Source organism: Coregonus lavaretus (genome assembly GCF_964263955.1).
Source record: "Coregonus lavaretus genome assembly, chromosome: 33".
NCBI classification, from domain to species: Eukaryota; Metazoa; Chordata; class Actinopteri; order Salmoniformes; family Salmonidae; genus Coregonus; species Coregonus lavaretus.
In genome coordinates, this window is record NC_140020.1 from 17,777,694 (window position 1) to 17,801,370 (window position 23,677).

General features: G+C 44.0%; 1 protein-coding gene across 2 annotated transcripts in view; it reads left to right on the forward strand.

Moving 5' to 3' along the window:
• Nucleotides 1–23,677, forward strand: part of LOC311108690 (EH domain-containing protein 3-like) — a 42,904-nt gene that overhangs the window by 14,498 nt on the left and 4,729 nt on the right. For both annotated transcript variants that reach the window (XM_084151409.1, XM_084151408.1), the window contains 3 exons: nt 1,022–1,198; nt 2,869–2,966; nt 21,709–22,121. In XM_084151409.1, coding sequence (XP_084007535.1) covers nt 1,022–1,198; nt 2,869–2,966; nt 21,709–22,121 — 688 coding nt within the window. The remainder of the gene's footprint in view (nt 1–1,021; nt 1,199–2,868; nt 2,967–21,708; nt 22,122–23,677) is intronic.

Sequence of the window (23,677 nt, forward strand, 5' to 3'; positions counted from 1 at the left end):
GAGGATTTTTATTTATTTAATCCATTTTAGAATAAGGCTGTAACGTAACAAAATGTGGAAAACGTGAAGGGGTCTGAATTCTTTCCAAATGCACTGTAACTATAAGTTACGAATAACTGTAAGAAATCTAAGATTTGTCAAATAAATTATATCCAGCTCAGGGTTCCAGCTATGCATTTGGTTTGCTAACTAGCTAGCTAATTGGCTAGATGTCAAGATCAAGCTTCTTGGTTATCGCAGAGACATTCAATCCCTACCTGGATCAAGATTCTTGTTGCGTAAATTGTTTTGTGCGTCAAGACAATTTATACTTTTTTGGGGTGTATAGCGCCCCTTGTGTGCACTTTCGGTAATACTGTATACCCTTGGTATGGTACAGAAACGGTATGACGGTATGAAAATCTGTATACCGCCCAACCCTAGTGGGAAGGATAAACATCTGGGTCTGGACAGTGAGACAATATATTCTGGGTTGTGTAAGTGCTCCTCACATCTATCGTTGCAATGGCACTGTATTATGGAGTTAAACAGTGTATACAGAGAGACAGTACTAGCCGGCACTGTTGACCCCTATGACAGGGTGTGTGTGGAGTGGATATATAGAGTATCAGCTGGTTGACCTCACATCTGTTAGTGCTTTAAGTGTTTAAAGTGGTTTAAAATGACATTTTATTGCCTTCAGTAATGATTCACCAGCCTAATCTAGTATTTACGATTCAATGCATTTGTAGGATTCTGCACATTCTATAGAATTATACTAAATCGTTACAATATTACACACAAATATCTATTTAGAAGAGATTTGACATCTGTGATATCAATTTGGACTGATCAAAGATTCAACTCTTGGACCGTGACCCTATAATTCAACACTGCTAGTATTTTCTTTAAAAAGATGTGTAAGTACACGTTTACCATGTAAATGGCAGGTGTACAGGGGCTGTAAAGTAAAATGTAAACTAAGATAGTGGACAATAAAGAAAAGCATAACCAGAGATCCATGTCTCCTATTACTCCCCAGATACCTGTTGGAGCAGGATTTCCCTGGCATGCGGATCGGGCCGGAGCCCACCACAGACTCCTTCATTGCAGTGATGCATGGAGACACGGAGGGGCTGATCCCTGGCAATGCCCTGGTGGTCGACCCCAAGAAACCCTTCAGGAAGCTCAACGCCTTCGGAAACGCCTTTCTCAACAGGTGAGACTATAGCAGTCCACATATAGTGTTTGAATTAATCTAAATAGTTGGATGACTCATGTTTGTATACAGCAAATGAAAAGCTCACTGTTACGGGTTGTTTTTAGTTTCCTTATCAAAGATGGAAGGGTGAATGTTCAGTAACTTATTAGCGTTGAATATGAATACTGTGCATCAAAGATAGTTGTTTTTTGAGTTCCACATTTTAAAGGCCCCTGGGAGAATACGTTTTTCAAACTTGCTTTGAGTTTGTTGCTCAATTGCCCAAAACAATTATCTGGAACTCTTCTAGTGAGTCATGTGAGTGTTTCTCTGTGCTCCTGCTGAGTTTCAAATAAGTGTCAGATTACCATTTGACATTTCAATTCGTTTTGGAATACTCCCAGTGCTTTGATTTATGTAGGGAAGCAATGTAAGTTGCTTAGCTTACAGGTCCCATGTAGCTCAGTTGGTAGAGCATGGCGCTTGCAACGCCAGGGTTGTGGGTTCGATTCCCACGGGGGACCAGTATGAAAAATGTATGCACTCACTAACTGTAAGTCGCTCTGGATAAGAGCGTCTGCTAAATGACTAAAATGTAAATGCCAAAGTATGAAATATTTCTCTGTTGGCATGAAACTCACCGTCCTTGAGAAAAGGAAAAAGAGGGAGGTGCGAGAGTGAAAATTAAGTTTAGCCTTTCTCAACGGTAGCTGTGTTTACTATGTCACAGGATGATATCATGTCACAGGACGATATCATGGCACGAGGAGAGACTCCTGAACCTGCTACACAAGCTCTACATTCCACCTCTGATTGAATTTCCCTCTGCTCACCGCCCAGGGTTTCCCCTTTGCGGCAGACTGTCAGTGGGTCTGTTTACCCTTATCATCTGATGTGTGTGTGTTGTACATACCTCACACCTCGCTCTGGGTAAGGGCTCGCTGCTTGCTGCTCGCTGCCTTATTAACTATAAAGGGTTTCTTAATTATGCCATTCATACTTTGGATCACAAGAGGGTGAGGGAGCAATCCACTTAGGGTTTCAACTGTCAGGCTGTGGTCTCATAGCGTGTTTCCTGAGGGAGATGCTATGAACACATGGTTTGTGATGGTTTCTGCAGGTGGCTCTGACAATGTTAAGTAGCATAACAAATGTGTGGAGTAAGGGTTCTTAGGGTTCTTGGCGTACGGCCGCTGTTTGTTGTGCAAATCTGTAGATCATACCACACAGGAAGTATACAGAAAGTTGGCTTGGCTCAGAAAACAGTTTGAAACAGATAACAATGTGTATAATGCACGTTCCCCAAGCGAAGTGAAGAGTCCAAGAGTAAAGGGTAGAGTTCAGCTCAACTATGTATCTAACATTCTGATTTATTATCAGTTGTATTTCCATCAGTGTGAACATGTTTCCATAGATAAGAAACAGCCAATCTCACAGTTGTAACCTGGTTAAATGTCAAACATTACCAGTTGCCTTTTCGAATCCTAAGACTAACTTGGTCAATACTTTATTTTACATGAAGAACAGCTGACTATCTGTCTGTGTGTCTATGTGTCAGTCTGTGAGTATTTGTCTTATGTCCGTCTGACTCTTTTTCTGTGTCTGATTTGATCATGTAGGCTCTGTAATTCTTCGGTGTTGGGCTATCTATCTGACCATGTCTATGGCCATGTCTGTGTGTCCTGTAGGTTTGTGTGTGCCCAGCTGCCCAACCCTGTTCTGGAGAGCATCAGTGTGATTGATACTCCTGGTATCCTGTCTGGAGAGAAGCAGAGGATCAGCAGAGGTACGGCTCTCAACCTCTCCACCCCTCTCTCAACCTCTCCACCCCTCTCTCAACCTCTCCACCCCTCTCTCAACCTCTCCACCCTTCTCTCAACCCCTCAACCCCTCTGTCAACCCCTCCACCCTTCTCTCAACCCCTCAAACCCTCTCTCCCTCAACCACTCCACCCCTATCTCCACCTATCTCTCTACCCCTCCATCCCTTACAATCCCTCCACCCCTCTCTTCACCCCTCTCTCAACCCCTCCACCCCTCTCTCCACCCCTCTACCCTTCTCTCAATCCCTCCACCCTCCCTCAACCACTTCACCCCTATCTCCACCCCTCCCTCCACCCCTCCACCCCTCTCCCCTCTGCCCACCCCTCTACCCTTCTTTCAACCCCTCCATTCTCCCTCAACCACTCCACCCCTATCTCCACCCCTCTCTCAACCGCTCCTTCCCTTACAGTCCCTCCTCCCCTCTCTCCACCTGTGCTGTTGAACCCACTGAGACATTTGCATAACCCGTTCTGGTTCAAAACATCCAGTGTGATTCTGGCTTCCACACTTCTTAAACCACTTCTGTAATTACTCTATTAACATTTTCCAGGACACGTTTGAATCTTCATTCCCATAGGGTTCCCATGTTTGTGGTGAAAATAGCAAGCAAGCTTCAGATATCCTGCTTCTCTGTGACTGACCTTTTATTCATTCACTGTATGGGCAGTCAGAGAAACGTGTAGCTGTGGCAGTGTTTTAATCTGCATTCAATCATGATGTGTTGAAAGACACCAGAGATCAGAGTGAGATGCTCTATGCGACACCTCTATGTTTATAGGACTGTGTAACATGGTCCAGCAGCTCTTCCCACATGAATTCCAGTAAACAGTAAAGACCATTGTCTGTTAGTCTCTGAGTACACTCTGCTTAATCCTAAAAAAAATCAGTGTTTTATTTCACTGACTCTCATAGGGGTTTCAAAGCTGCAAGGTATGTAAATACACCTTCAGTTATGTCCTCTGGTATTCTGAATGTATCTGTGGTTCTGGGGATGGCAAAGTGGACAGTGGAGTAGTGATCAATGTCACCATGATGTCACAGTGTTCCAGCCCTCTTATCAACAAGGACATCAGGACTCTGCAGTGGACAGAGACAGTGAAGGAAAAAAGTATTTGATCCCCTGCTGATTTTGTATGTTTGCCTACTGACAAAGAAATGATCAGTCTATAATTTTAATGGTAGGTTTATTTGAACAGTGAGAGACAGAATAACAAAAAATCCAGAAATACGCATGTCAAAAATGTTATAAATTGATTTGCATTTTAATGAGGGAAATAAGTATTTGACCCCTCTGTAAAACATGACTTAGTACTTGGTGGCAAAACCCTTGTTGGCAATCACAGAGGTTAGACGTTTCTTGTAGTTGGCCACCAGGTTTGTACACATCTCAGGAGGGATTTTGTTCCACTCCTCTTTGCAGATCTTCTCCAAGTCATTAAGGTTTCGAGGCTGACGTTTGGCAAGTCGAACTTTCAGCTCCCTCCACAGATTTTCTATGGGATTAAGGTCTGGAGACTGGCTAGGCCACTCCAAGACCTTAATGTGCTTCTTCTTGAGCCACTCCTTTGTTGCCTTGGCCGTGTGTTTTGGGTCATTGTCATGCTTGAATACACATCCACGACCCATTTTCAATGCCCTGGCTGAGGGAAGGAGGTTCTCACCCAAGATTTGACGGTACATGGCCCCGTCCATTGTCCCTTTGATGCAGTGAAGTTGTCCTGTCCCCTTAGTTGAAAAACACCCCCAAAGCATAATGTTTCCACCTCCATGTTTGACGGTGGGGATGGTGTTCTTGGGGTCATAGGCAGCATTCCTCCTCCTCCAAACACGGCAAGTTGAGTTGATGCCAAAGAGCTCCATTTTGGTCTCATCTGACCACAACACTTTCACCCAGTTCTCTTCTGAATCATTCAGATGTTCATTGGCAAACTTCAGATGGGCCTGTATATGTGCTTTCTTGAGCAGGGGGACCTTGCGGGCGCTGCAGGATTTCAGTCCTTCATGGCGTAGTGTGTTATCAATTGTTTTCTTGGTGACTATGGTCCCAGATGCCTTGAGATGATTGACAAGATCCTCCCGTGTAGTTCTGGGCTGATTCCTCATTATATTTTATATATATATATTTATATTTTTAGTCATTTAGCAGACGCTCTTATCCAGAGCGACTTACATGAGCAATTAGGGTTAAGTGCCTTGCTCAAGGGCACATCGACAGATTTTTCACCTAGTCGGCTCGGGGATTAGAACCAGCGACCTTTCGGTTACTGGCACAACGCTCTTACCCACTAAGCTACCTGCCGCAACTCCACAAGATGAGATCTTGCATGGAGCCTCAGGCCGAGGGAGATTGACAGTCTTTTGTGTTTCTTCCATTTGCGAATAATCGCACCAACTGTTGTTACCTTCTCACCCAGCTACTTCGCGATGGTCTTGTAGCCCATTCCAGCCCATTCTTGTCTGTGGACAGGTGTCTTTTATACAGGTAACAAGCTGAGATTAGGAGCACTCCCTTTAAGAGTGTGCTCCTAATCTCAGCTCGTTACCTGTATAAAAGACACCTGGGAGCCAGAAATCTTTCTGATTGAGAGGGGGTCAAATACTTATTTCCCTCATTAAAATGTAAATCAATTTATAACATTTTTGACATGCGTTTTTCTGGATTTTTTTGTTGTTATTCTGTCTCTCACTGTTCAAATAAACCTACCATTAAAATTACAGACTGATCATTTCTTTGTCAGTGGGCAAACGTACAAAATCAGCAGGGGATCAAATACTTTTTTCCCTCACTGTATGGTGCTTATCACTTAGCCTAGCAGGCTGCCATAGGCTGCCCCCCCCCCCCCCCCCCCCACACACACACAAAAAAATGACATACAACCTCTCGGGTGGCCCTCTATACTCTTAGAAAAAAGGGTTATTCGGGCTGTCCCTATAGGATAACCCTTTTGGTTTCCATGTAAAACTCTTTGTGGAAAGCATTGTTCATGGAACCCAAAAGGATTCCATCTGCAACCAAAAAAGTTATTCAAAGGGTTCTCCTATGGGGACAGCCGAAGAACCCTTTTAGGTTCTAGATAGCACCTTTCTTTCTAAGATTGTACAGACATAAACACTCTCTGGAAGTACCTGGATAGAGTGGATTATCAACATTGTATGTACTGAGATATGTACATGATGCATTACCTTTTCCTTTAGTGTGTGCCAATGTTTCCCTCACTCTTGTCTTTTCACTGATGATAGATGTCACAGTGAGAGATGCAAATGGAAATTCTTAGAATCCTCAGAGGTGATTGAACGGAAGTATGTCTTGGCACACGCGACACACCAATATTCCGGAAAAAGGGCCTCCTTGTTCCATGTCAGGGAGAGAGAAGCGAGAGTAACTCTGGCTTCCTGTGAACCAGTCCAGTCTCATTCCTCCCTACAGGGTCAGGGTTATCTCCAGCTGATACCTGCCTGCTGAGGACTCCTACCCTACTGTACCTTAGCTCTCATCTCACCTTACTGCTACACCTCTACTCTTCTTCTTTATTCTACTATATCACGCTGTGCTGTGCTCTTCTTCTCTGCTCTATTAACTTTTTTCTGATTTCTTCTCTCTCCCTCACTTTCTGAGACCCATAAAACCTTACCTCATGACTGTATACTCTACTGAAGCCAAGTCTATAGGACATGGGGTGTGGCAGATAGATGTGTGCCTCTGTGTTTGCATCAGGCTCAACTAGGTTGTAATCTCCAGCCAATCTCTGCTCTCTGGACTCTGTGTCCATGTCCTCCTGTTTGTCTTGTGTATGGTTGGTAACTTCATTCCACATTCAGCAAAAGTCCATCACCCACCCGATAGCCCACGGTAATCACCCAGCCGTCAGCACTTTCCTTTGGGCTGCCGGTTTGTGTGTGTGTGTGTGTGTGTGTGTGTGGTGCAGTGGTGTGGTAGCATGTGGGTCTGTGGTGCTGTGTAGCGTGAGCTAACGGTCCAGTCGGACTAGGGCTCATTCAGGGGAGCAGAGAGGAGAGAGGAAGCAGAGAGAGAACCCAGCTTTAGAGCTATACACAGTCAGAAGCAGAGCCCCTACATACAGAGAAACTCCAATGTCGTCACATAAGCACAAAAGTCCAGTAAACTGTGTAACATACTTTTTGCCACAACCAAACTCAAGAGCTTATGGAGCCAAATTGTATGCAGCAGTCTATGCAGATGTTGTCATTGAATATGTATTCAAATTAAGAGCATTTACTAGTGAAATCAGTCACTGTTTTGGCACTGCTGGAAATGCTTGAATGACTGTAATGTGCTGAGGATCTTACTTTGTATAGTCAAGTAGTTCCTATTTTGCTGTCACAGAGTTGTCTATTAGGCACAAAATTGTGCATACATGAACTTGCAGAACACACTGCTGGTTGGGTATATAGAGTCTAGAGTTAAAGTATAGGGACTCTAACTTGGCGTCATCAAAAGCCTGTGATTGCAGGTTACTGCTTGTTTGTTCTCTCCTATAATTTGGCCCTGTTGTTATTGGTGATGCACTTGTGCCTTTCATACCCCTAAAGCATTCTTAACAGGAAGTGAGCATGTCCCAAAGCCGATGTTAACCAAGTGGCCCCCAAAAACCACTCTCATGTGTGTTATACTGGGTATTCATGTACTCTTGGACTCAGTTTGAGTTTCCTGGGTATCTAAGGGTGTTTTCACATATAGTCCTCTTTAAAAGAGCCGATCTCAGTCCTTTTTAAAGTGAACTCTGGGATAAAGAAAAAGCAAAATAACTTGGTTCTCTTTTTATTCACACCGCCCTTGCCTTTGAATGAGGACTCACATTTTTTGACAGTTCACTTCACCTATTTTGTGGTCCGAGTTCTCTTTGCCTTCACATTGCTATGTTTAGAAAGGATGGTTAGTGCTATCCGGGCTCTTTGGGACGTCCCTACCCTAGATCCTAACCCTAACCTTAACCCATACCCTGACCTTAACCATTTTAAAATAAACAGCTTATGAAGCTTTCTTAGCCTATACTAGATCACATATTGCAAACAAATAATCAGAAATTCGTGTCAGTACAAAACTCCACACATATTTTGGAATTTCTGTGCATCCTTGACAATCGCTTATCAATATCCAAAAACAGCACGTGTTTTTCCACTAACCTGCACATCATCATCTTTTCGATTTTGTGGCACTAATGTGAGGGGTTATGGCAGGGGAAACGGTGTTGCAGTAGTCTAGTCTGTGGTGCGGGAATAATGACAAGCGAACCTAGGGAGCTTTGTGTTCACATTGACCTAAAAAAGGGAACGGACCACGGAATTCAAACAAACCGAACTCAGACCACCTCTCGAGATGGTCTCAGTTCGGTTCGCTTCAGGGGGCTCTTTTGAGGGGTCTGAGTTCCTTTGGAGTGTTCACACTGAATTAAAAAATGAGCGAACTGCACTGAGTTCACAAAAATTGTCTGAAAAAAACAATGTGTGAAAACACCCTCAGAGAGTTGGATAACTTCCAAGCACAGCTCTTTTCCCAGGTACAGTTTAGGCATACACTGTACATCAGAAGCTGTCCTCCCAATACAATTCATATATTACATCAGGGTGGCTTGCTGATTAAGTCTATATGTTCCATCCATAGCATCAGTGAAGGCTGTGGTCTTCCTGCCCCTGTACATTCCCATTAGGAGCAGAGCAGTCATTAGGGCAAGCTGGGCCTTAAGCCCTGGGCTCTCATTAGCCTCTTCCTGTCGGTCTCGTGTGTAAAGCTGTCCATGTCTCGGCCCTGCAGCCTGAAGACCTGGCCTGGAATCCCTGGACTGCTGCCTCCCTCTGGCTGCCTGCTGGCTGTGTGTGATGTTCATCATCTTCTCTCTCTATTTGTCACTCACGTGCACACACACACACACACACACACACGCACGCGCGCGCGCAAGCACACAAACGCACTGTGTTACAGTATGTGTGATGGTAGGTCCTGGCAGGCTGTGCTCTCTCCCATGCTCTGGGTCAGGCTGCTCTCTCCCTCTCATTAGTGTGTTAGTGTGATGGTCAGATTTAGCGCTCCTAATGAGAATGGCTGCCTGGCCGTGTGAGGAGCCTTAACACTGCACACCAGGTTGGGCCGCACTGTGAAATACTTGCCTTTTACAATTGGGTGTTACAAGATAGCAAGATAGGCCATCAGTGTTTGTCACTCTAGAGACTACTTTAAAACCCAGGAACACTGGTTATAACAGGTATATAAACCTTTCTGTTAAACAGCTGACCCGCTGTAGGCTTAATGTGGTTTTAATGTGGTTTGGAGATAGGTTGTAGTCATGTGTTGAAAAGATGCTTATCAAGTGTAATCCTTTTAGAGGAGACAGGTGCGTGTGTGTGTGTGAGTGTCTAACATGCCTGTGTGTGTGTATCTGCGTGTACTGCTGTTTTGTTTCCTCTCCCACTGCGCTGCGTGTTGGCCTGACAGGGCCTGTGGGATTAATGGTGCTGAATAATGCGTGTAGTGCAGGTTTGGCAAACAACACTGTATCTGTTTCAGTAGAGAAGCACAGCGTAGGATCCTAGATACAGCACTGCAGAGGACAGACCTGAGGATACTTTTCACACCTTTTGTCTTAGGATTCCTGGATAAGTGGACAAATGAACATAACATCACTCATGACTATGTTTATGTTGTTATCACCAACTTAATAAGATTGCTTGTGTCAAACTTTTAAGGAAGGGTGGTGGGTTTGAAACAGGTTAAAGTTGAGACAATTACTGCTTGATACTTTCAAGTACCTCACAGAAAGTAGTACCCTTTAGTACCAGTCGTAGCTAAGTAGTAAACAGGCCATGTCTCTGGGAACTACTTCAGTCCCAGAGGCCTGACGACAGTTGGCAAGGGACAAGCACACATGTATGGGGACTGGGGAGGGTTGGCACAGGAAGTAATTTCATTACTTTGAACAAGGATATGGCACACCTTCCCCCTTCATGGCAGCACATGAGTACAAGGAGGGTGACCATCTGTGTATGCTTAGAACTGAGCCATAGGAGAGAGAGACGAAAGAGAAGCAGGCTTCTTAAAAACACAGACTTACCTGGCAGATGGACAGGATAATGACCTCAGTAAGGATACCCAGAAGGGACAATTATAAAAAAAAGTCTCTAAACCCATAGACTGTAGTTATGGAGAAATGGAGTGCTGGTTTGTTTATGGACAGCCATCGCTGGAGTATGCTACCTCAGCCTGTTGTTTTTAACCTTTCGGAAAAAAAATACTCTTTAAGAGTAATTCAGAAAATGAGTTGGATCCTTTTAACCATGTTTCTCCAGTATTCTTATTTTTTAGGAACTCAATTGTGGTCTCAACTTACTGTTGCGAGTTAGAATAGTAGAATACACAAGCTGCAATTTCGAGTTTTTCTCTTGTTATGTCAGTCACTGATAGTCAGTCAATTATATTTTTTGTGTCCCCCACCCACATCAATGTTGCCTATCTCTGCTCTAGTCTCAGGGCTGTATCAGAGGCCTGCCCAGGCAGAAGGGCTGCTCTTAGTGTTAGCAGCTGGAAGCTTTCCCTGACACTCAGCCAACACCTCTCTCTCCCCAGAGAAGCACCTCTCTCTCTGCCTCTCAGACCTCCACTACAGCAGGCCAGGACTCCTGCACCATATCCTGAGGAAAACACTAGTACCAGCCCAGGCCTATTATAGCAATTATGATGTTATATTATGTGTCTAACAGACACCCCTCATTTTGGATGGCTTGCACCTGTCCCTATAGTGAAGTAGTACAGCTAGGTACAGCTCTGGTCTGGATAGGTTGAGTTTTATGAGGAGAAGATTACATTTATTTAGGCAGAGAAAATCGGTCCTAGTAAAAGCTATAACTGAAATGAAAGGTAAACTGAGTGTAAGAATTCTATGAAGTCTTTATAAACCATTCGATCATGCATTTTCAGCTTACTGAATTTGAATCTAACAAAGAGATGCACAGTCTCTTCTTCATTTATTTATTTACTAAGTGGTTTCCACCCTTTCAGGCAAAACAATAGTCATCTTCAGCAGGATGCATGCCTGCCCTAAGTGGATCATCGTCTGATTACAGAGTATTTTCATAGCCACGGGCCAAGACTGAGTTCCCATGTCATCCAGTAACACAATAAAACCTCTGAGGGCCAAGGAGTCAGAAGTACACTACTAAGAAAGACATGAAGACTATCCCTTACTTGTGTACCGTCATTGAACTGTGAAAAATGTCAGATTCCTGTATCTGATATTCCATTCCAATCACTCCCTATGGCTTCTAAAACCCAAGTGTAGACAAGGTCATAGCGTTAGTTGACGTGTCAGTGATGTGAAGAAAGTAGGAGTTTTGATATATCGTAGTTCTGACACTTGTTACCTTTGGATTGACTTGGGACTTTATAAAACATTGTCACTCTTTCCATCTGATTAGGAAGCAGAGCAGACAGTACATTGGTTCCAGGTTTGTGAACTATGTGACTTATTTTATTTCTTGCCAAGGTATACAATTCTTTATTAAAGCAGGTCCACTTCATGATGCTTCCAATAACGATAGATTACATATTGTCTTCACTCTTAATTTATAATTAAACTACTTAAAATGTGGTAACTCTTAAAACTTTATTCTACCATGGCTGTTCACCCACTTACAGTTGAAGTCGGAAGTTTACATACACCTTAGCCAAATACATTTAAACTCAGTTTTTCCCAATTCCTGACATTTAATCCCAGTAAAAATTCCCTGTTTTAGGTCAGTTAGGATCACCACTTTATTTTAAGAATGTGAAATGTCAGAATAATAGTAGAGAGAATTATTTATTTCAGCTTTTATTTCTTTCATCACATTCCCAGTGAGTCAGAAGTTTACATACACTCAATTAGTATTTGGTAGCATTGCCTTTAAATGGTTTAACTTGGGTCAAATGTTTTGGGTAGCCTTCGACTAGCTTCCCACAATAAGTTGGGTGAATTTTGGCCCATTCCTCCTGACAGAGCTGGTGTAACTGAGTCAGGTTTGTAGGCCTCCTTGCTCGCATACGCTTTTTCAGTTCTGCCCACAAATGTTCTATAGGATTGAGGTCAGGGCTTTGTGATGGCCACTCCAATACCTTGACTTTGTTGTCCTTAAGCCATTTTGCCATGACTTTGGAAGTATGCTTGGGGTCATTGCCATTTGGAAGACCCATTTGCGACCAAGCTTTAACTTCCTGACTGATGTCTTGAGATAATTTTCCTTCCTCATGATGCCATGTATTTGGTGAAGTACACCAGTCCCTCCTGCAGCAAAGCACCTTCACAGCATGATGCTGCCACCCCCATGCTTCACGGTTGGGATGGTGTTTTTCGGCTTGCAAGCAACCACCTTTTTCCTCCAAACATAACGATGGTCATTATGGCCAAACAGTTATATTTTTGTTTCATCAGACCAGAGGACATTTCTCCAAAAAGTACAATCTTTGTCCCCATGTGCAGTTGCAAATCGTAGTCTGGCTTTTTTATGGCGGTTTTGGAGCAGTGGCTTCTTCCATGTTGAGCGGCCTTTCAGGTTATGTCAATATAGGACTCGTTTTACTGTGGATATAGATACTTTTGTACCTGTTTCCTCCAGCATCTGCACAAGGTCCTTTGCTGTTGTTCTGGGATTTATTTGCACTTTTCGCTCCAAAGAACGTTCATCTCTAGGAGACAGAACGCGTCTCCTTCCTCATCGGTATGACGGCTGTGTGGTCCCATGGTGTTTATACTTGCGTACTATTGTTTGTGCAGATGAACGTGGTACCTTCAGGCATTTGGAAATTGCTCCCAAGGATGAACCAGACTTGCGGAGGTCTACCATTTTTTATCTGAGGTCTTGGCTGATTTCTTTTGATTTTCCCATGATGTCAAGCAAAGAGGCACTGAGTTTGAAGGTAGGCCTTGAAATACATCCACAGGTACACCTCCAATTGACTCAAATTATGTCAATTAGCCTATCAGAATCTTCTAAAGCCATGACATAATTTTCTGGAATTTTCCAAGCTGTTTAAAGGCACAGTCAACTTAGTGTATGTAAACTTCTGACCCACTGGAATTGTGATACAGTGAATTATAAGTGAAATAATCTGTCTGTAAACAATTGTTGGAAAATGACTTGTGTCATGCACAAAGTAGATGTCCTAACCGACTTGCCAGAACTATAGCTTGTTAACAAGAAATTTGTGGAGTGGTTGAAAAACGAGTTTTAATGACTCCAACCTAAGTGTATGTAAACTTCCGACTTCAACTGTAAATCAATGTGTAGACAAAGTCCCCCACTCCAGTGTGTTCCCATAGCAAATAAATAGAAGGCTAAATGTACCTTACTCACAGTCAGCACAGCTGTGTGTGTGTGTGTGTGTGCGTGCGTGCATGCGTGTACTGTGTGTGTGGAGCCTGTCCTTGCAAACTGGACTCAGGGGTAGACGTAACATAGTAAATGTAAATCCGGAACACTCCAATTAGTATGATCAAATCAAATCAAATTTTATTTGCCACATGCGCCGAATACAACAGGTGTAAACATTACCGTGAAATGCTTACTTACAGCCCTTAACCAACAATGCATGAATTTCTTAATAAAAAAGTAAAATAAAACAACAACAACAAAAAAGTGCTGAGAAAAAAAGAGCAGAAGTAAAATAAAATAACAGTAGGGAGGCTATATACAGGGGGGTACTGGTGCAGAGTCAATGTGCGGGGGCACCGGCTAGTTGAGGTAATATGTACATGTGGGTAGAGTTAAAGTGACTATGCATAAATAATTAACAGACTAGCAGCAGCGTAAAAAGATGGGGTGGGGGTGCAAATAGGAGTCTTATGGCTTGGGGGTAGAAGCTGTTAAGAAGCCTTTTGGACCTATACTTGCCGCTCCGGTACCGCTTGCCGTGCGGTAGCAGAGAGAACAGTCTATGACTAGGGTGGCTGGAGTCTTTGACAATTTTTAGGGCCTTCCTCTGACACCACCTGGTATAGAGGTCCTGGATGGCAGGAAGCTTGGCCCCAGTGATGTACTGGGCTGTACGCACTACCCTCTGTAGTGCCTTGCGGTCGGAGGCCGAGCAGTTGCCATACCAGGCAGTGATGCAACCAGTCAGGATGCTCTCGATGGTGCAGCTGTAGAACTTTTAGAGGATCTGAGGACCCATGCCAAATCTTTTCAGTCTCCTGAGGGGGAATATGCTTTGTCGTGCCCTCTTCACGACTGTCTTGGTGTGTTTGGACCATGATAGGTTGTTGGTGATGTGGACACCAAGGAACTTGAAGCTCTCAACCTGTTCCACTACAGCCCGTCGATGAGAATGGGGGAGTGCTCAGTCCTCTTTTTTTTCCTGTAGTCCACAATCATCTCCTTTGTCTTGGTCACGTTGAGGGAGAGGTTATTATCCTGGCACCACACGGCCAGGTCTCTGACCTCCTCCCTATAGGCTGTCTCATCGTTGTCGGTGATCAGGCCTACCACTGTTGTGTCGTTGGCAAACTTAATGATGGTGTTGGAGTCGTGCATGGCCATGCAGTCATGGGTGAACAGGGAGTACAGGAGGGGACTGAGCACGCACCCCTGAGGGGCCCCCGTGTTGAGGATCAGCGTGGCAGATGTGTTGTTACCTACCCTTACCACCTGGGGGCGGCCCGTCAGGAAGTCCAGGATCCAGTTGCAGAGGGAGGTGTTAGCTTAGTGATGAGCTTTGAGGGCACTATGGTGTTGAACGCTGAGCTGTAGTCAATGAACAGCATTCTCACGTAGGTGTTCCTCTTGTCCAGGTAGGAAAGGGCAGTGTGGAGTGTAATAGAGATTGCATCATCTGTGGATCTGTTGGGGCGGCATGCAAATTGGAGTTGTTCTAGGGTTTCTGGGATAATGGTGTTGATGTGAGCCATGACCAGCCTTTCAAAGCACTTCATGGCTACAGACGTCAGTGCTACGGGTCGGTAGTCATTTAGGCAGCTTATCTTAGTGTCCTTGGGCACGGGGACTATGGTGGTCTGCTTGAAACATTTTGGTATTACAGACTCAGTCAGGGACATGTTGAAAATGTCGGTGAAGACACTTGCCAGTTGGTCAGCACATGCTCAGAGTACACATCCTGGTAATCTGCGGCCTTGTGAATGTTGACCTGCTTAAAAGTCTTACTCACATCGGCTACGGAGAGTGTGATCACATAGTCATCCAGAACAGCTGGTGCTCTCATGCACGCTTCAGTGTTGCTTGCCTCGAAGCGAGCAGAGAAGTGGCTTAGCTCGTCTGGTAGGCTTGTGTAACTGGGCAGCTCGCGGCTGTGCTTCCCTTTGTAGTCTGTAATAGTTTTCAAGCCCTGCCACATCCGACGAGCGTCAGAGCCGGTGTAGTATGATTCAATCTTAGTCCTGTATTGACTCTTTGCCTGTTTGATGGTTCGTCGGAGGGCATAGCGGGATTTCTTATAAGCGTCCGGGTTAGAGTCCCGCTCCTTGAAAGCGGCAGCTCTACCCTTTAGCTCAGTGCGGATGTTGCCTGTAATCCATGGCTTCTGTTGGGGTATGCACGTACGGTCACTGTGGGGACGACGTCATCGATGCACACTTGATGAAGCCAGTGACTGATGTGGTGTACTCCTCAATACTATCTGAAGAATCCGGGAACATGTTCCAGTCTGTGGTAGCAAAACAGTCCTGTAGCTTAGCATCTGCGTCATCTGACCACTTTTTTATTAACTGAGTCACTGGTGCTTCCTGCTTTAGTTTTTGCTTATAAGCAGGAATCAGGAGGATAGAGTTATGGTCAGATTTGCAAAATGGAGGGCGAGGGAGAGCTTTGTATGTGTCTCTGTGTGTGGAGTAAAGGTGGTCTAGAGTTTTCTTTCCTCTGGTTGCACATTTAACGATGGCAGAAACATCATGTACAGAATAAATTACAAATAACGCGAAAAAACACACATAATAGTACAATTGGTTAGAGGGCTGTAAAACGGCAGCCATCTTCTCCGGCGCCGTGGTCCTCTGTAGCTCAATTGATAGAGCATGGCGCTTGTAACGCCAGGGTAGTGGGTTCGATCCCCGGGACCACCCATACGTAAAAATGTATGCGCACATGACTGTAAGTCGCTTTGGATAAAAGCGTCTGCTAAATGGCATATTATTAATATATATTATTATCCTCCCATAAGTTAAGTTACCTATGATATGTATTAATTTGTGGATGTCAATCATCCATTTCCGTATGATATGTTACTAATTACAATTCATATGATATGTTACGACTTGCAATTCGTACAATATGTTACGAATTTGCAAAGTGTATGATATGTTACAAATTCCAATTTGTTGTGGCTAGGTGGCTAACGTTAGCTAGGTGGCCAACATTAGCTAGGCTTGGGGTTAGGGGTTAAGGTTAGGGTTAGGAGTTATGTTTTAGGGCTAGGGGAAGGGTTAGCTAACATGTTAAGGAGTTGCAAAGTAGCTAAAACGTAGTAAGTAGTTGCAAAGTTGCTAATTAGATCAAATGCTAAAGTTGACCGTGATGAGATTCGAACACACAACCTTTGGGTTGCTAGACGTTCGCGTTGTACACTCACCCATCCACCCCGACCAACCACCCTACTTTAGTTTTTGCCTTAAGTAACCTTGTCTTATCTAACCATACCAAACGTAACATATCATTCTAATTTGAGTGTCCCGGATTTACCTTTTACTATGTTACGTCTAGTCTATGACACTAGGCTGGTCTTTGACTCTCTCTGTCTAATGCCTGCCTCATAGTGTGAATGGCACGAGTATGCATTTATTTGCCTTCTCTGTCTCGTTCCGCTCCTCTCCCCACAGGAGATATGGTGGCAGTCTTTATTCCTTTAGTGTCATCTTAACTTGTCAAAACACAAAGGGTTAGTAAATGGAAGTTATACCAGGAGCTGTCTACTGGCAGAATAGAGAGGGAATGTGTGCTCTTATAATGTCTGTCATGTTTTTACATATTTTCTTAAAGGTCCAATGCAGCTGTTTTTATCTCAATATTAAATCATTTCTGGGTAAAAAATGAAGTACCTTACTGTGATTGTTTTCAATCAAAATGGTCAAAAATGAAGAGAAATTGCTTCTTAGCAAAGATTTAGCTAGGACTGTCTGGGAGTGGTCTGAGTGGGGAGGGGGTAACTGAAAACTAGATGTTATTGGCAAAGAGGTTTGGAACTCTATTTCTTATTGGTCTATTATCTAATTTACCACCTGGTGATGTCACCAGGCAGGTCAAAACTCCATCCCACCAAAATAGGCAGACATTTCAGGCAGTCTTTTCAAACAGCTCTTACACTAAAAGGACATTATCATCAATTTCACAATTTCACAGTATTATTCCAACCTCATAGTTTGGAAATGTATATAAAAGACAGGAAAATCTTGTTTCTGACTGCACTGGGTCTTTAAACATGTTGCTTTCTATTCTATCAGTACCCTAACTGTGTTTCAGTACTGGATAGGTACATTACTAGACTGTATTATGTTTATCACAATGTACAACATTCACCCACACATCTCCATGTTCACTTGAAGCACTGAACCCCCCGTTTCTTTTCCTTCATTTCATTTTCACCTCTGTTTGTGTCTCTCTCTCCCCATGTACAGCTGCGAATGAACATGGACCCGGCTATAGCGAGTATCGTAAATGCCCATATGGAGGTATTGTAGTGAAAGCACAGTGTTAACCAATGCAGCTTGCCTATACTACTACAGTATAAATCCTATGGAGTTTCTGCAGTGCTGCATCAAGCCAGACCTGACATGAAATAACTGGGTCTCCTGACATTAACCTCTATTGTGCCCCATCGTTTTATAATCCCTGCCATAATACCACGGTCCTCTAAACAGTTTCACTGCTCTTATTGTCCTGCCCATGATTCATGTATGGTCTCTTACCTACTGTACGGCTGCCTATATGTATCAAAGTCCCTGCTGAGGCGAAGGAGCATTGAGATGTAGTGTTTAGTTCCTGTTAAGCCCTTACAGTAAATGTTGATCCACAATATCTTTAGGGTAACACTAGTCAATAAACTTCAGAACCCTTGAGAAACACTAGAGCAGGCTTATGAAGTAATAAATCGGTAATAAATACCACCACCTCATAAGAAAAGGTGAGAGAGATATACTGTCCATCCCTACCGCAGGTAACAATAAGACTCCATAGTGAAACTGCCAAATCATCAGGGATGAGGCCTATGCGTCTCTATCCCCTGTGTCGGCATGGGATAACATCCTTCCCTGGAAACATGGCCCTGGCTGCCATATTTCATGCCTCTGATTTGAACGACATTAACACACTAATCCAAATTTCTGGTACAGTCTTCAATTTTGGGAATTCTGTGGAACTCTTCCCCTTCGCTCAGCTGTAAGTGCTTCAAGGTAAGGAGGAGCTCTGCCTAGCACCCTTGGAGATGGAGAAAGGTTGAAGAAGAGCTGTTAGGTGCTTCAGGAGACAGGTGTTTCACTTGATAGATGGTAGGCCTATGTGTCTCGATATTGAAATATTCAGTATCTCAGCAAAAACACAGTTGGAGGTTGTGTTGTTGTGTCTATGATGTGTCTATGCACAAAAAATCGACCTGAAATGGGTGGTTATCTTAGTATTTTTTCTACACTGAACAAAAATATAAGCGCAACATGTGAAGTGTTGGTCCCATGTACATGAGCTGAAAAAGCTTATTTCTCTCAAATGTTGTGCACAAATTTGTTTATATCCCTGTTAGTGAGCATTTCTCATTTGCCAAGATAATTCATCCACCTGACAGATGTGACATGTCAAGAAGCTGATTAAACAGCATGATCATTACACAGGTGCACCTTGTGCTGGGGACAATAAAAGGCCACTCTAAAATGTGCAGTTTTGTCACACAACACAATTCCACAAATGTGTCATGTTTTGAGGGAGGGTGCAATTGGCATGCTTACTGCAGGAATGTCCACAGAGCTGTTGGCAGGCAATTTAATGTTAAATTCTCTACCATAAGCCGCCTCCAACATTTGTTTTAGAGAATTTAGCAGTATGCCCAACCGGCCTCACAACCGCAGACCACCTGTAACCACGCCAGCACAGGACCTCCACATCTGGCTTCTTCACATGCAGGATCGTCTGAGACCAGCCATCCGGACAGCTGATGAAACTGTGGGTTTGCACAACCGAAGGATTTCTGCACAAACTGTCAGAAACAGGCTCAGGGAAGCTCATCTGCGTTCTCATCGTCCTCACCAGGGTCTTGACCTGACTGCAGTTCAGTGTCATAACCGACTTCAGTGGGCAAATGCTCACCTTCGATGGCCACTGGCACACTGGAGAAGTGTGCCCTTCACGGATGAATCTCAGTTTCAACTGTACTGGGCAGATGGCAGACAGCGTTGTGTGGGCAAGCGGTTTGCTGATATCAACGTTGTGAACAGAGTGCCCCATGGTGGCGGTGGGGTTATGGTATTGGCAGGCATAAGCTATGGACAACAAACACAATTGCATTTTATCGATGGCATTTTGAATGCACAGAGATACCGTGATGAGATCCTGAGGCCCATTGTCATGCCATTCATCTACCGCCCTCACCTCAAGTTTCAGCATGATAATGCAAGGCCCCATGTTGCAAGGATCTGTACACAATTCCTGGAAGCTGAAAAAGTCCCAGTTCTTTGCACAGCTGTTGAAGAGGAGTGGGACAACATTCCACAAGTCACAATCAACAGCCTGATCAACTCTATGCACAGGAGATGTGTTGCGCTGCATGAGGCAAATGGTGGTCACACCAGATAGTGACTGGTTTTCTGATCCACGCCCCTACCTTTTTTAAAGGTATCTGTGACCAACAGATGCATATCTGTATTCCCAGTCATGTGAATCCATAGATTAGGGCCCAATTAATGTATTTCAATTGACTGATTTCCTTATATGAACTGTAACTGTAAAATCTTTGAAATTGTTGCATGTTGTGTTTATATTTTTGTTCAGTGTATTTCATAGTCCTTTCAATTGTTTCTCTTCATTCAACTCAATTGTACATGTGTGTTCTACACATATGCTTTATTTGCCTCAATGTACCCATAACCTGTATGTCCATTTATTCTCCTCATATTGCTATATCACATATGTTCTGTGTAGTTCCCAGACCCATTTTTATTTTATGTTACGTGCACAGCACACACAATAATTTCTGGTTGCCAAGCTCTTTGAATAGTTTATTGGTAGTTTGTATTATGTGATTTCCACACTTGATTCACCGACAGTTAGGAATGAAGCAGAGAGAGAGTGTGATGCCCAATGTTGACTCTCTCTAGCTGCCTGGCTGACTGATTGCAGGTCTGCCTCCAATTAACACAGTGAAACACCCTCACCATCCAATGGAATCTCTTCTGTCATTTCAATGGCATTCAAATAAGCTGTCATACTTCTTGACGTCTACCACTGACATCTTGTCAGTGGGAGATTTAGCTTTCTTCTCTACTAGGAATACATGCTTTGGGAATGGACTACTCATCATCTGAAAACATGCTGCTAGCTGGAGAGTAGAGTACATTTTAATTTCTCTGCGGCTGAAATCTGTTTTCCCCCGACAGCTCTCTTTGTCTCTAGGCTTCTCGGATCACTGCCTTCAGATTAGACAGCTAATTGATCCATTAGATTAGCAATCGTTTGGGGGATTATCTTTATCCGTGCTGAAACACAATTATTATTATTATTATATTATATTATTATTATATTATAACACTCTCTCTCTCTCTCTCTCTCTCTCTCTCTCTCTCTCTCTCTCTCTCTCTCTCTCTCTCTCTCTCTCTCTCTCTCTCTCTCTCTCTCTCTCTCTCTCTCTCTCTCTCTCTCTCTCTCTCTCTCTCTCTCTAACTCTCTCTCTAACTCTTTCACTCTATCTATCTGCTGATGGCATGAGGAGAGTAAAGTGGTTCAGTCACCCCTTAGTGTAAAGCACAGGAGGTTGGTGGCACCTTAGTTGTGGAGGAAGGGCTCGTGGTAATGGTTGGAGTGTGGTAATGGTTGGAGCGTGGTAATGGTTGGAGTGGAATTAATAGAATGTTATCAAATACATCAAACACATGGTTTCCAGGTGTTTTATGCCATTCCATTAGCTCAGTTCCAGCCATTATTATGAGCCGTCCTCCCCTCAGCAGCCTCCTGTGGTGTAAAGCCTGTTATCCAGCCAGCGGGGCCGAGGGTAGGTTAGGGGAGGCTAGCGCTGCAGCCCCTTAAGGACAGGAGGCTAATGCTGAGAGGAGAGGAGAAGAGGGTCATGAAGCACAGTCGTATCCTGTCCTGTCATGTCCTGTCATGTCAAGTAGTGAGAACTAAGTGCAAATCATGAGCAGGAAGTGAGGTCAAGATAGATTAGCACTGGTTTAAATAAATAATGTAATCATGTTATGTTCTCACTGATAAGTGGTAAGATACCAAATGATCAACCATTACCATATTGTGTTCAAATGCTTTTCAGCCTCTATCTTAACAAGTGGTTTTAACTGTTCTCTTTTGGAATTGATGACGTGTCATACTGTTTGTCCTCTTGAGCAATAGGCCTACCAAGTTCACAACAGTCTTCTGGTTACTTAGCTGGACACCACTGGGCCGCCCTGGTCTTCCAACAGTCTGTTGAAGAGGCATAGATGTTCTGCTGGTTGTTGACCCTGCCTTCCTCCCACCCCTCCCACCCCTGCCTCCCCTCACCCCCCTTCGTGTCTAAAGGCTACGACTTTGCCGCCGTGTTGGAGTGGTTTGCAGAGCGCGTGGACCGAATCATCCTCCTCTTCGACGCCCACAAGCTGGACATCTCAGACGAGTTCTCGGAGGTCATCAAGGCCCTGAAGAATCACGAAGACAAGATCCGGGTGGTTCTAAACAAGGCAGACCAGATTGAGACGCAGCAGCTGATGAGGGTCTATGGCGCCCTCATGTGGTCGCTAGGGAAGATCGTCAACACACCCGAGGTGATCCGTGTCTATATCGGGTCATTCTGGTCGCACCCGCTGCTCATCCCCGACAACCGTAAGCTGTTTGAGGCGGAGGAGCAGGACCTGTTCAAGGACATCCAGTCCCTACCCCGCAACGCTGCCCTCAGGAAGCTTAATGACCTCATCAAGAGAGCACGCCTCGCCAAGGTAAGCTCTAACCAAACACATGCATGGACGGACACACGCTTGCACACACACATTCTCTCACAAAAGTAAGAGTGGATATTACTCCTAAGCACTATGTTATGTCATTTTGGCCTGAGTAGGAAGTTCTCTTTTATTAAGTATTAAGTATTGTAGCTCAGCTGGTAGAGCACGGCGCTTGTAACGCCAAGGTAGTGGGTTCGATCCCCGGGACCACCCATACACAAAAATGTATGCACGCACGACTGTAAGTCGCTTTGGATAAAAGCGTCTGCTAAATGGCATATTATTTTTAAAAAATTATTAAGTCATTTTTTGAAAGAGAAGAAAAGTATTTGTTAAAGAGGTCTTTTGAATGGAACAGAATCTCCATACAGGAGTTGCTACTGAACTTAATAAGCTACCCATCCTGTGACCAGGAACTATAATACAGTGACTCACAATGCAAGAGTAATGACTGCAATTACATCCACTTTGTTAGGGTAAGATATCCTTCCCCTACTGAGCGAAGCTGCAATCCCTCTCCCCAGGGCAACATTGTGTGACTGCGTGGTGAGATGAGGGCTGGTACAGTGGCTGTACCAGGGTGCCTTCCCAGCTGAGCTACACTTTAATAGAGTCATAACGCATTGGTGGCACTAAGAAAACACAAAGTCACACCAAATCAATTATCAGTCACAGGTCACTACTGTTCACTTGGCATAGAGCATTGATTGCAATTGGATGTAAACAAGGTATGGTAGATGGAGTTAGTCATGGGACAAATCTTGACCTCAGATTGACCTCGGATTTCTCTTAAAGTTTTTCGAATGCGATTTTTTTCCAGGACAAAGGAATGTTATTTATAACTTGCATCAGGCAGTTTGGAAACAATTCTCTTTCTTTTGTTCTTTTTTTTACTGGTCGACAAATACTGTTAGGCAACAGTTCTAATGAGGTGACAAAGTAGCATTTGTAACCAGTTACTGTGACGTCTCAGGCAAATTTGATTTGCAATACAATCTTATCAGCCCATAGCTAAATGATAGTGTGTGTGTGATCAGGAACAGTGGGGAGTGTTTAATTGATGAGTTTGTCGGAATTCCTGGGATGAACTTGGTCTTACCATGTGGTTCCAACTGGATCCAGATGTGTTAGTGTCTGTCTGTGAGGGCCTGGTCTGTGGCTGGGGGAGGGCTGGATGAATGGAGAGATGGATGAAGGGATGGAGGGATGGGGTGATCGAATAGGAGAGCCAAACAGGGAGGTGGGGAGATATTGAATGATCTGCAGAAAGACCTTGAGAGAGCATCAGCAGTGTTTGTTCCAGTAACGACAAGACGTAAGCTCTGATTTCCATTCCCAGGGCACTTTTCCTGCTCTCTTCTGATGTGGCTCACGTTTCAGAATCACACAGTGGGCCCCAAGGACATCTGATTTGCCCTTGTTCATATTAAAACAGAAATATCAGCTTCTTGTCCAGTTAGTGTGGAATGGAACTTAATTAGATAGTCATCAGAGAGCAGTGAGACAGAGGAGAGATCTTTCTGTTGTAATTGAGAGAGAGAAAGAGAGAGAGA